Source organism: Scyliorhinus torazame, chromosome 2, assembly GCF_047496885.1.
Source record: "Scyliorhinus torazame isolate Kashiwa2021f chromosome 2, sScyTor2.1, whole genome shotgun sequence".
NCBI lineage: Eukaryota > Metazoa > Chordata > Chondrichthyes > Carcharhiniformes > Scyliorhinidae > Scyliorhinus > Scyliorhinus torazame.
Genome location: NC_092708.1, coordinates 351,649,290 through 351,661,556, shown reverse-complemented (window position 1 = coordinate 351,661,556; position 12,267 = coordinate 351,649,290). Strand labels below are relative to the sequence as shown.

The 12,267-nt window shown below is 43.7% G+C and overlaps 1 protein-coding gene across 9 annotated transcripts in view; it reads left to right on the top strand.

Annotated features, from left to right (window-relative positions):
* The window catches only part of prpf39 (PRP39 pre-mRNA processing factor 39 homolog (yeast)), a 75,047-nt gene that overhangs the window by 28,901 nt on the left and 33,879 nt on the right, over positions 1 to 12,267 (top strand). For all 9 annotated transcript variants that reach the window (XR_011938292.1, XR_011938305.1, XR_011938294.1 and 6 more), the window contains 2 exons: positions 356 to 523; positions 1,200 to 1,362. Coding sequence is in view for 5 of the 9 variants with exons in the window: in XM_072491310.1 (XP_072347411.1) it covers positions 356 to 523; positions 1,200 to 1,362 (331 nt within the window). In the remaining 4 variants the exon portion in view is untranslated. The remainder of the gene's footprint in view (positions 1 to 355; positions 524 to 1,199; positions 1,363 to 12,267) is intronic.

The following is a 12,267-nucleotide window of genomic DNA, read 5'->3' as shown; positions in this document are numbered from 1 at the left end:
TACTGTAAGTGACTTTTCTAATAATATGTAAAACAATTTTCATGTTGGATTGGCGTGTATCCGCTCATTTGTTCTTTTAACAAGATTTCTTTCAAATTTCAAAATATGCCGATTCGTGTCCTTCAACCTTAGCTTTTAGAGCCTCTTAAAAGGCATGTAAATCACCACAGTTAACAGAAACCCTTAGTGATTGAGTCTGGATCGTGGGTAAAGCCTGCTTCTCTGGTGTAATTCATAAAACTAGAGCAAAAGATCATGCAATTAATTGCACAGAATGCAATTTGCAATTAAAATTTTATAATCATTATGCTGACAAATTCAGTCAAACTGACCTTTTTTTCCCATATTTCTACAGTGTATTTGAGCATGCTGTGTTGGCTGCAGGGACTGATTTCCGCTCAGATAGACTTTGGGAAGCTTACATCAACTGGGAAAATGACAAAGGAAATCTGGAAGAGGTGACGACAATTTATGATCGGGTTATTGGTATTCCAACACAGCTTTACAATCATCATTTCCAAAGGTAAGCTAGAAGAATTAAAATGGAAAACAACTTTTTCACATTTATGTTTGTGGTTCAATTCTTTTCTTGCTGTTGGAAAATAATTTGAGGAATAAAAATCGAAATTGATCCTACAAAATACAAAAAGAATTAGAAATGAAAAGAAAATTTAAGTATAGCGTGAGAAAGCTTGTGTTTATGTCAAGTAAGTTGGCTCAGATTCCATCTTGGATAATATCTATACATTGTAATTTATCAATGTTAGGAATTTTATTGCAGCAGACACTGTTGCATTTTATTGGGCAGTTGAGTGTCTAATTGTTCCATACTTAATACCAGTTTCAACTTTTACAATACCCTGTTTCCTGACCAATAACTTCTGCAAAAATCAATACAAAATTAAATTCAAAAATTGTGCTGAACCATGGAATATTTTTTAAATTCTCCATATTCATAGTAAATTAAAAATTGTAATAGTTTATTTTTATTTTTGTGCAGAAATTCTACTACAGTCAACAAAGGATTAAATGTGAAATTCTCAATAAACTGAATCTTCAGGGTAGGAAAATTCCAATAGTGTATCCCAATATTTTGTATTATAAACTGGAATTTTCTTTCCTAACTCTCTTGTCTGGTAATAAAAGGCTCCTTAATGTGTGATACTACATGAAGTATGAATGATTCTACTGTTTTTCAGGTTCAAAGATCACATTCAGAATCACTTGCCTAAAGATGTAATCTCTTCGGGGAATTTTATTAAACTACGTCAAGAGCTGGCATCCTCAAATGAACGTTTTGATAATGATGGTACTCCAGGAAATGATCCAGCTGCTGAAATTGATATAAATGATCCTGCACAGGTAACACAGACTATATACAAATGTTATATTTGGATAGCGTGGACTACATACAAATATCATGTTTCAGTTAGAGCAAAAATGTATTTTGTGACTTTTGTGCATTTTTATCATCTTTATTAGTGTTACAAGTAGGCTTACATTAACACTGCAATGAGGTTACTGTGAAAAGCCGCTAGTCGCCACATTCCGGCACCTGTTCAGGTACACAGAGGGAGAATTTAGAATGTCCAATATGACTCCTTTTTGAAACTGAGCAGCAAAGACAGTAGACTAAATTGAAAGAAGTACATGTAAATTGATGCCTCACCTGTAAGAAGTGTTTAGTGCCTTGGGCGGTGAGAAGAGTGGATGTAAAGGGCCAGGTGTTACAACTCCTGTGATTGTGTGGGAAGGTGCCATGGGAAGGGAATAAGATATGTTGGCGTGATAGAGGAGTTGACGAGGTTGTTATTGGGGGGGGGGGGGGGGGGGGGGGGGTGCTGGGGGGCTGAAGAGAGAAACAGCCCCTTTGGAATGCTAACCGGGAGGGGGAAAATGTTTGGTGGTGACATTGTGCCGGAGGTGGCATAAATGGAGGAGAATGATTCTTTCAATACGGGGACTAGTGAGGTGGAAAGTGAGGACATCTATTATGGTTCCAGGAGGGGTCTGGTAAATGTAGGGATTTCAATTATTTTGTATTATATGTATTTGGTGCAGTGCGGGTTAAAAGCTTGGCATAGTATGTGACTGCTGCAGTCAGGTTTTTTAAAAATCCTGGTTTGAAAGACAGCTAGGCTTTTGGAGACAAAGGTGCAATTAAAGCAACATAAGAGAGTTGCCTGGGCGGGAACATAATTAGAGACATTGTGTTCAGTTTAGTAAGATGATGAAGTTAATCGGAGGAGTCAGGTGTTGAATTTCATTTCAGGTTTAGTTTTTGGTTGGAAGGAAAGCTGAGAAGCAGTTTCTGAAGAATATAGCCAGAAATTCTGCATTATTCTGCCAGGTCTCTCTCCAAGCAGTCTAAAAAGGATCTCTATCCAATGTTTGGCAAGTAATCTTGGTTTGGCCAACTGAATTTAAAAGTGGATTTTGACCCGAGATGGGTTTGCTCGAGTGGAGATAATTGTGTAACTGGTAATTGAAAGTTATTCCTGGTATGTTGAAGTTAGTAATACTGTGTTAGTAATAAAAACGTAAATCTGTGTTAGTAATAAAGTTTGTTCTAATAGACCATATCCCTATTTCTGCGTGGAGTCACTCCTGGAGCGAAGTATCCTTTCCCCATTCCTTTTATGGTGCTTAAAATTCAAAATCCCCCCCCCCCCACTCCCCCCGGCCTCTCCAAATAAAAAAGTTAATCCTCTGCAGTTCAATGTTATTAAAATCATTATTTGATCTATTCAATTTCCCTGATGAAACATTAATGTTGCATTGCACTGCAGCATGGTTAGAAAACAGTGAATCCTCCACAGGGGATCTACTAATTAATACATTTAAAATTATCTCTGAGCATACACTGATTTCTCTCAATTCTTGCACCATTGCAGTTGAAAACTGAGGCTTCTGAGCTGTAGTTAAAACTACCTATGGGTGGCACAGCGGTTAGCACTGCTGCCTCATGGCGCAGGGGACCCGGGTTCGATCCCGGCCCCGGGTCACTGTCCCTGTGGGAGTTTGCACATTTCGCTGTTTCTGGTTCGGTAGTTGATGAAATGAACTTCTAGGAATCTCTTTTGGTTCATCCTGGTGTTCATTTTGTTCAGATTGACCTATGTCTGTCAGCCAACTTCTGTCCTGTATTAAATGTAGCCCTTGTATCCATGTGACCCATGCAAGCAAATCCACTGGTCCACTGCCAGGACAAGGGAGCTGTATTTCGCACTATAAATAGTTAGCTTATGAACAAGACTCTAAACTAAACATCAGTCTTAATTCCAACACTCCATTAAAAGCCATCTATATTCATGACGGGCTCCTATTTAAGAGGGTTAGGTGGGATGCATAGTTTCTTTAAGGCCTAAATGAGGGCGGAATGGTGGCGCATTGATGAGCGCTGCTGTCTCACAGCGCCAAGGACCTGAGGTTTGATCCCGGGTCACACTCCGTGTGGAGTTTGCACATTCTCCCCGTGTCTGCTTGGGTCTCACTGCCACAAACCCAAAGATGTGCCAGATATGTGGATTGGCCACGCTAATTTTCCCCTTAATTGGAAAAAAAATTGGGTACTTTAAATTTATAAAAGAAAAAAAGGCCTAAATGGCATGTTGCTTTCCTCGTACTAGGTTCAAGATATTACAAAGCTAATATGAAAGGTATTGAAATGATAGTGTGTGAGCAGTTTGAGGCCATGGCTCATGGACTGAGGCTGTGGTTCATGCGGGAACCAGTGATATAAATAGGAGTCGGTACAGCTTTCTGAGTGGGTTTGAAGAGCAAAATGCTAGATTCAGGAGCTGAATCATCAGGGTAGTGAACTTTAGGTAACACTCTGGAATGTAAAGATAAATGCAAGCTTTGACATTGCTCAACTGGAAGGATGGTGTTGAGGGAATGGCTCCAGATTCTGGGACCAGAGAAGGCTGTACATATGGGATCGAAATTTGGGGCAGTAGGAATGATCTTGGCCATTGAGCATGAGCAGTGCCTTTCACAATCCCTCGTACTGAAGTAGTCCATGCTTATATGTAGCAAGATCTGGACTACATTTGGATTTGTGCTTTTAAGTGACATTTGTGTCACTCAAGTACCAGACAATGGTCGATGACCATCTCCCCATGACAGTCAGTGGGATTACCATTATTGAATTCCCCACCGTCAACATCCTGGGGGGTTACCATTGACCAGAAACTGAACTGGTCATATAATGTTGCTAAAAGAACAGATCAGAGGTTGGGAATTTTGATACGAGCAACTCTCTCAAATCCATCCAGGAATGGGCAAACACTGTACAATCGGAACTGCGATGGAATTCTCCCCACTTGCCTGGATGAATGTGAATCCCAACATTCGCGAATGTCAGTACTAGGGCAGCACGGTGGTGCAATGGTTAGCATTGCTGCCTCACGGCGCTGAGGTCCCAGGTTCGATCCCGGCTCTGGGTCACTGTCCTTGTGGAGTTTGCACATTCTCCCCATGTTTGCATGGGTTTCGCCCCCACAACCCAAAGATGTGCCGGGTAGGTGGATTGGCCACGCTAAATTGCTCCTTAATTGGAAAAAAAATGAATTGGGTACTCTTAAATTTATTTTTAAAATATCGGTACTCCTGGGACAAAGCAGCCCCTTGCTTGGCATCCTTAACATGATTATAGGCTCATTTCCTCCACTACTGAATCACAGCGGTAACTGTATGTTCCATGTGCATGATGCACTGCCAAGCCTCCTTTGACAGCACCATCCAAAGCCATGATCTCTACCACCTAGAAGGACAGGGCGCAATCGCCTCTAAGCCACACCATGTTGGAAGGATCTCTCACTTCCTTTACTGTCGCTGGATTCAAATCCTGGAACTCCCTTCTGAACAGCACTGTGTGTGCCAGCACCAGATGGATGCAGTGTTCAGGAATGCAGCTCACCACCACCTCTGGGGCATGTAGAGATGGGCAACAAGTGCTGGCCTTGCCATCCCGTGAAAAAGATTTTAAAAAACCTATGGGAAGAGTCTAGACACTTAACCAGATAGGGCTCTGTATTGGAATGTGCGCAGTGTAAATAAGTGAATTATAAGCACATATTCTACTTAAACTGATCTGGCTATAATCTGAGCATAGTTATAGGAAAATATTGCACGCAACTGATCTTTAGAAAGGAGGGTGAAATTGGAGGGGTAGCAATATTGATGTAAGTGTTGAGAAAAGGGATTTTTGAGAAAGGTGAACAGGCAGTTAAAGACAAAGAAAGTACAAAACTGTAATAAAAGTTGTTCTGCCGACAATCTAATAGTAATGCGTGGGTTGTGATGAAGATAGATGCATAAATATGTAATCAAGGAAGCAAGGAGCAAAAATAATAAACAATCAGAGGGATTGCCACTCAACTACTGATTACTTACCTGGAAATCCAGCTGCACCTTCCTCATCCAATCTTCCGACTCAGGCCAAGTGAGAACCGTGTAGGGCAGTGTGTCCCTGAGGGCTTAAGTTGAGGGCTGGAGAGTTTGAGATAAAGAAGTTCAAAGGTCCAGCAACTCTGAGAAGCCAGGGAAAAGCAGTTTTGTGAAATAAGCAGGTAAGATGGTGTGGGTTCTAGTGGTCAGTTTGTGTGTGTGTGTGTGGGGGGGGGGGGGGGGGGTTGTTGGTGACAGTGGTTAGAGTCTCCTTGGATGGAGGCCAGGTATCAGGTGGTTGGGGGGGAATCATGGGAGGCCTGTGGGGGAGGGGGGGTGGCACTAGTACTATAGTTAGCCAGGAGTAAGATGGTCAGGAAGGTTGGAACCATCCTAGGTTGGCAATTCAGATTGTACTTTAGGATGGTTGCAATTGCCCAGTGGAAGTTTGTATTTCCTGGGCAATTGTACCTGGCATGGGGGGAGGGGGTTCTCCAGTGCCTCCTCCGGTTTAACCCCCCCCCCAACTAGTTACAAGAGCCAGAAATTCACAGGTTGCGAGGACCAAGTAATAAAGGAAACATTTTTAAAATATGTTTGGGACAGTTTTGTAAAGATTTAGGGATGAGTAGCAAAGCAAAGTTAAATATTCTACTGTTAAGGAAACTGATAAAAAAGCAAAAGTAGTTTGTTTTTAATGTTTTTATTCTCCATTTTCACATTTTTCCTTAAATTTACACCCCACCCACAGACCGTAAACGGTAACAAATACAAAATCAATCCCCTTAACAATAACAACGATCCCATCCTCCCACCACCCCAAACAACGGCCCACCTGTCAATATATGCATCCAATAAAACAAACCATCCCATGGTGGAAACAAAAAACAAAGGAGAAAAAGAAAAAGGAATCCGGGACCGCCCATGGTCACCATAAACCTTTAGAGTCCATTCTCTCTCTTTTCCCCCCCCCCCCCCTTTCCAACTCCTCCCGTCCACTGCCTCTTGTAAAACTCCTCCCCCCAACCTTGGTTCCTTCCCCTAACTTTCCACCCCAGCTAGACCCTGTTCTGCCAGGCTCCGATGGCTGCAGCCCCCACCCCCCAACCTCACTCCCGTTTACTGGCAGGCTTAAACCGGCCAGCGTGGAGGCCCCCGTCCGGGTCCCTTTCCCCTTGCCCGGCCCTAGGAAAGCCCAGAAATCCCCTTTTTAGCACACACACCCCGCATATCCATCAACACCACAAAGAGCCCTCATTTCGAGTGAAAGTCCATTCACTTCCCTTGTCCAAATATATACAACATTATCTCCTTTAGCCCATACACGCACGCAGTGAAACAAAAAGAAAAAACAGTCGTGAGGTTACATTGGCACATGGCCATTTCTTGTCCTGCCACAGTCCTTCTGCCTTCGCAAACTCCTCCGTTGCGTCCGCCGTTCCAAAATAAAAGTCCTTGAGCTTGTAAGTCACCTCGGCTTCGCTGGATATACAATGCCACACTGCACCTTGCTAATGTACAGTGCCCTCTTCACCCGGTTGAAGGCAGCTCCACCGTAAAGTCCTGGTATACATGTATACCAGCTCCAGCCCACTGCACCGCCCACTTCTGCTTGGCCCAGCACAGGACCTTCTCCTTCACACTGTACCTACCGAAGCACAGAGTCACTACCTTTGGCGGCTCACTCGCCTTTGGTACAGGCTCCACGACCGATGAGCCCGATCCAGTTCATATCGGGAGGATCCTCCCCCTCCCCCAATATTTTCGCCAGCATGGCGCAAAATACTCAGTCAGCCTCGTCCTTCAACTCCTTCGGGCAGCCCCACAATCCTCAAATTCTGTCGCCTGGATCTGTTTTCCAGGTCTTCCATTTTTCCTCGCAGATCCTTGTTAATCTCCATCACCTTCCGCCTCTCCTTCCCCATCAAGGTAAGTTGGTCACCGTGCTGCAATAATGTCTCCTCCATTTCCTTCAGCGCCTCCCCGTGCTCCCGCTCCTCCGCCACTCCCCGCTCGCCACCGCCGTCGTCACCGGGGAAATCGCCTCCTCCACCAGCACACTCAACCTCCCTCATCTCCTTCCTCATTGTCTCCATGTATTTTGTAAACTGCCTTTCGAATTCTGCAGCCATCACCTTCGTTATTTCTTCAGCCATAAGCAATGCAGCCTCCCCTGGTGCTCCAGCCTCCATTTTCCTTGGTGATCCTGCGGTGACCTTTCCACTCCCCGACGGACCATCAGCTGTTTTGTAACACGTTTTTTGCTCACCCGCGACGTTTTCCTTTACTGTGCCTTCACTGTGCCTTCTCCCTGCTTTTGCCGCCTCCGTGGACCCTGCGACCGGGCTTAAAAGCCTGAAAATGTCGTTCCCGAATGCGAGCCCTCATTGTGCGGCTGCCTCCCGCCCACCGTCACCGGAAGTCCAAGCAAAAGTAGTTTTATGGAATTTATGCAGACGAGTAAACATTAGAAATAAGGTGTAGTTTTAGGTGGGTTTAATCCCCCCCCCCGATTAATTTCCCGAAAAGAAGTTGACGGACGGTTGCCACCTCGGGTGAACCCTAACTTTTTACCAGCAAACCACCCCCCACCCCCAAGCGGTAACAAGGCCCAAACAATTCCACCTTGAGCAGAAACCATCAAATGTGCGACAAGTCACTCCAACGCCACCACCGGAAGTCCGGGACTTTTGAGTTAATGAGACCACTAGCTTTAAATGTACTTTCACATCCGTGTTATGTGGGTGGGGTGGAAGAGTGTAAAGGAGTGTATTCTAATCCATTTTTTCCAATGTTTAATATGTCTTTTCCTGGTTCTTAACTAATTAGCGGCCCTGTGACTGTTCCTCCACTTCTGATTTTTTTACAACATCTATTGGAATCGTAGCAGAAGGGCAGCACGGTAGCATAGTGGTTAGCACCGTGGCTTCACAGCACCAGGGTCCCAGGTTCGATTCCCTGCTGGGTCACTCACTTTGCGGAGTCTGCATGTTCTCCCCGTGTCTGCGTGTTTTCTCCGGTTTCCTCTGGGTGCTCCGGCTTCCTCCCACAGTCTAAAGACGTGCAGGGTAGGTGGATTGGCCATGCTAAATTGCCCTTCGTGTCCAAAAAGGTTAGGAGTTATTGGGTTAGGGGATAGGGTGGAAGTGAGGGGATAGGGTGGAAGTGAGGGCTTAAGTGGGTCGGTGCAGACTCGATGGGCTGAATGGCCCCCTTCTGCACTGTATGTTCTATGTTTTACAAATAGTAACTGCAATATAATTGAATTTGATATTGGGTTTAAGAGGGAGAAAGGAGAGACAAAACCATGGTTTTAGTGTGACAAATCTGAGTCCGAAGTAAATCGACGCGGTAAACTGAGCTGAATTTTTAATGGATACTTTATTCATAAGTATTGGGTGCAAAACTATTTCTAAAATGCAGAAATTCTTGTATGGTTAATCCATCATGCTTGAAAAATCAGGCAAGGGACAATATCAAGATAAAATGTTTGCAAACTGTATGGAAAAGTGGAAATATTGCAAATTGGAAAGCTATTAAAAAAACAGCAAAAGAATGCAAGACAGTAATAAATTAGAATGTTGCTGTTCTCTACAAGTGATATTAAGGGGCTTTTGGAAGTATATTAAAATGGAAGTACAGGAAATGTTAGGCCCATTCTAGATGTGTGCAGGCATTAATAAGGAAACTGGACTTGTAAATGAGCATTTTGCATCCGTTTTCCCAGTGGGGGGGGGGGGGAAATGCAAGTAGTACAATGGAACCTAAAATTGTGGAGAGAAACTTGTATTAGGTCTAAAAAATGTGGACTTCCAGTGTCGCGATGCGAGGGGAAGATGCCAAGGGGCTACACCACTACTGAACATTTCTCTGACATGTTCCACAAGATGGTGGATGAGGGTGTATTTACATCCCCCCCCCCCCCCCCCCCCCCCCCGTGCGGTGATTGTAAGGTTTCATAGTTTTAAAGGAAAAGAACAATTTCTTCAATGGGCAAGGGAACTTCATGATCTCGGAAAGCCACTCCATTAGGCTAGCAAAGAAAGGAGCTGCTTTTAATGGACTGAAATCTGTTTTATACAAGATCTGTTTTATACAAGAATTGAGTTCGGTATGGTCAATCCAGCTCGCCTCCAAATAACGTTTGGGAGGGGAAAAAAACACTTTTTTGACATGTCGGGAGATGTGGTTTCCTTTATTCAAAGGCACAAGTTTGTGCTGTTTAATCTGTTTTATGGCTCTGTGGCCGGCACTTTGTATTTTATGTCTTTTCATGTTCGTTCTTTGGGTTTGTGCTCTTGATGCCTTTGGTTAGATTTGAGCGTCCCCAGCTATTTGTTTATTACATCAATCTATTGTTCCCTTTCTGTTTCCATTGTCGTCATTTGGCACAACACTTAGACACTAGTATGTCGCAGTTCAATAAGGTTTTATTTTCCAGTTGGGAGTCTCCCTGGTAACAAGGGTGTTAGTTAACGGAAGTGGTTTTAGAGAGTTTTCTGCAGCTCATTACAATAGTTTTTAAAAATGAGCTTGGAGCTTGTGCTTAATTTTGTTTTGTTAATTGTAGGCTTTAGGATAAGTTATTGTTTATCACTGTTTCAGTATGGCATTTTTGGGGTGATGGGGTGGGATTTTGTGTTAGATTGCCGACTGTGCTGGTTTCACTTTGCCGAGTCACCTGACTTGTCTTGGTGTCCATCTTGGGTGGATCTTTTTGCTTTATCTTTTCAGTGTCCCATTGTTTAGTTTCTGTCTGAAATGGCTGACTCCGGATTAAGGGGCGGTGGGAGACCTCTAATCTGCTTGGTTATCTGGAATGTTCGGTGTTTGAATGGCCCGGTAAAACGGTTGAGGGGATTCGCTAATCTTTAAGACCGAAACTCCCAATATTGTTTTCTTGCAGGAAACTCACTTGTGTATTGGGGATCAGACCAGGTTACGCAAGGGTTGGGCTGGGCAGGTTTTTCATTTCAGTTTCATTGGCAGGGCCAGAGGTACGGTAATTTTAATTAAAGTTCAATTCTACAGTTCTCCGATTATAGCTGACCCCAATGGTTGCTATATTATTATTACTCCCTATCTTGGGGTTCATTGTCTCCAACCCTCACTCTGGCCTCTATTTCCTTGCTCGTTACGAGGGACAAGGATCCAACTGAGTGTGGTTCATACCGACCCATCTCGCTTTTAGAACGAGCATTGAGCTGCTTGCTACGGTTCTGGCGCCCCAGTTGGAGCCTTGCCTCCCACATATAATTTCGGAGCATCAAACCGGCTTTGTGAAGGGCCAACATTTATCAACCAATATACGTTGCTTTTTAAATATTCTTTCCCTCTCCCCTGTACCAGAACCTGAGGTGGTATCTCTTGAATGCTGAAAAGCATTTGATAGGGTAGGATGGGAATATTTAGGGCGGCACGGCACGGTGGTTAGCACTGCTGCCTCACGGCACCGAGGACCCGGGCTCAATCCCGGCCCCGGGTCACTGTCAGTCTGGAGGTTGCACATTATTCCCCTGTCTGCAACCAAAAGAGAAAATGCTGGAAAATCTCAGCAGGCCTGGTAGCATCTGTAGGGAGAGAAAAGAGCCAACGTTTCGAGTCCAGGTGACCCTTTGTCAAAGCTGGATTTTCCCCAGACCCAGTGGTGGTCCCATCTCAGGATTTGGAAACGGGTTTGACAACATTTTAAGCTCCTTTCCCTGTCTTCACTGGCCCCTCTTTGCAACAATTATCTTTTCTTACCTTCTGGATTGGACCCAACATTTTAATCTTGGAAAGGGGAGGAACTTGAGCATTTTGGTGACCTGTTTGTGGCGGGGATATTTACCAGTTTTAGAGAGCCAGCTGCCCATATTCTCTTGTCGGATCCCTCCGTTAAACGGGGTGAGGGTGAGATTGGAAAGTGAGCTGGATCCAATACTTGAAGCTTGGAGGAAGGCTCATTACAAAGTCAACTCCACGTCCTCATGTGCCTAGTTGAGCCTAAGGTGTTACAAAGGATGCAATTGACCAAGGCAAGGATGTGAGTTTTTTCCTAAATGTTGAGGAAGATATGATCACCCCAGCTAACCATACACCTATGTTTTGGCCCTTCCCCAAACTCACCAGATTCTGGGCTTCCTTTTTTAGCACTATGTCAGAGATAATCTTGGTGGTTTAAGCCCATGTCTGCTGGTGGCCATATTTAGGATTTCCGATTCACCGGTGTTTCACTCTGGGATAGAGGGGGACATTGTTGCCTTTGCTTCATATAGCGCAGAGGTGAATATTGCTGGGTTCCGTCCAGTGCTTCTGCCTGGTTGGGCAACTTAATGTCATCCCTACACTTAGGGAAAATCAAATTCACCATTAGGGGCTCAGTGGAGTGGTTCGACCATTTATTTCCATTTTTAAGGATCTATCTAGACACTGTCGGCTGTTGGTCGGGGGGTTCGTTATAGGGTTCAAGTTAATTGTGTTTCATATTTGCTTGTCATTTTTTGCACTCTTGCGTTTTCATTGGTTGTTTTATTATGTAAAACTTAATAAATATATTTTTTAACGGTCTAAAATCTTATGGAAACATAATAGTCAAATCTCCAGGACATGGTGGTTTTTGCCCAGATTAAATAAAAGTAAATGTGAAAAAATTGCAGATGCAGTGTCATAATTTTCCAATGCTCTCTTCATTCAGTAATTGGTGTCGTTGAACTGGAAAATTGTGAATGTTACTCCATTGTTTAAGATGAGAGTAAGAAACCAATTAATATATATCCATATGTGTTGCATAAGATGTTATGGCTTGTTTTCTGTTCTAAATGTTAGTTTTTTTTTTTCTAAATGTTTATTCAAAATGTTCAACAATTTTCAACCAAACACTCCAGAAAGAAAGAA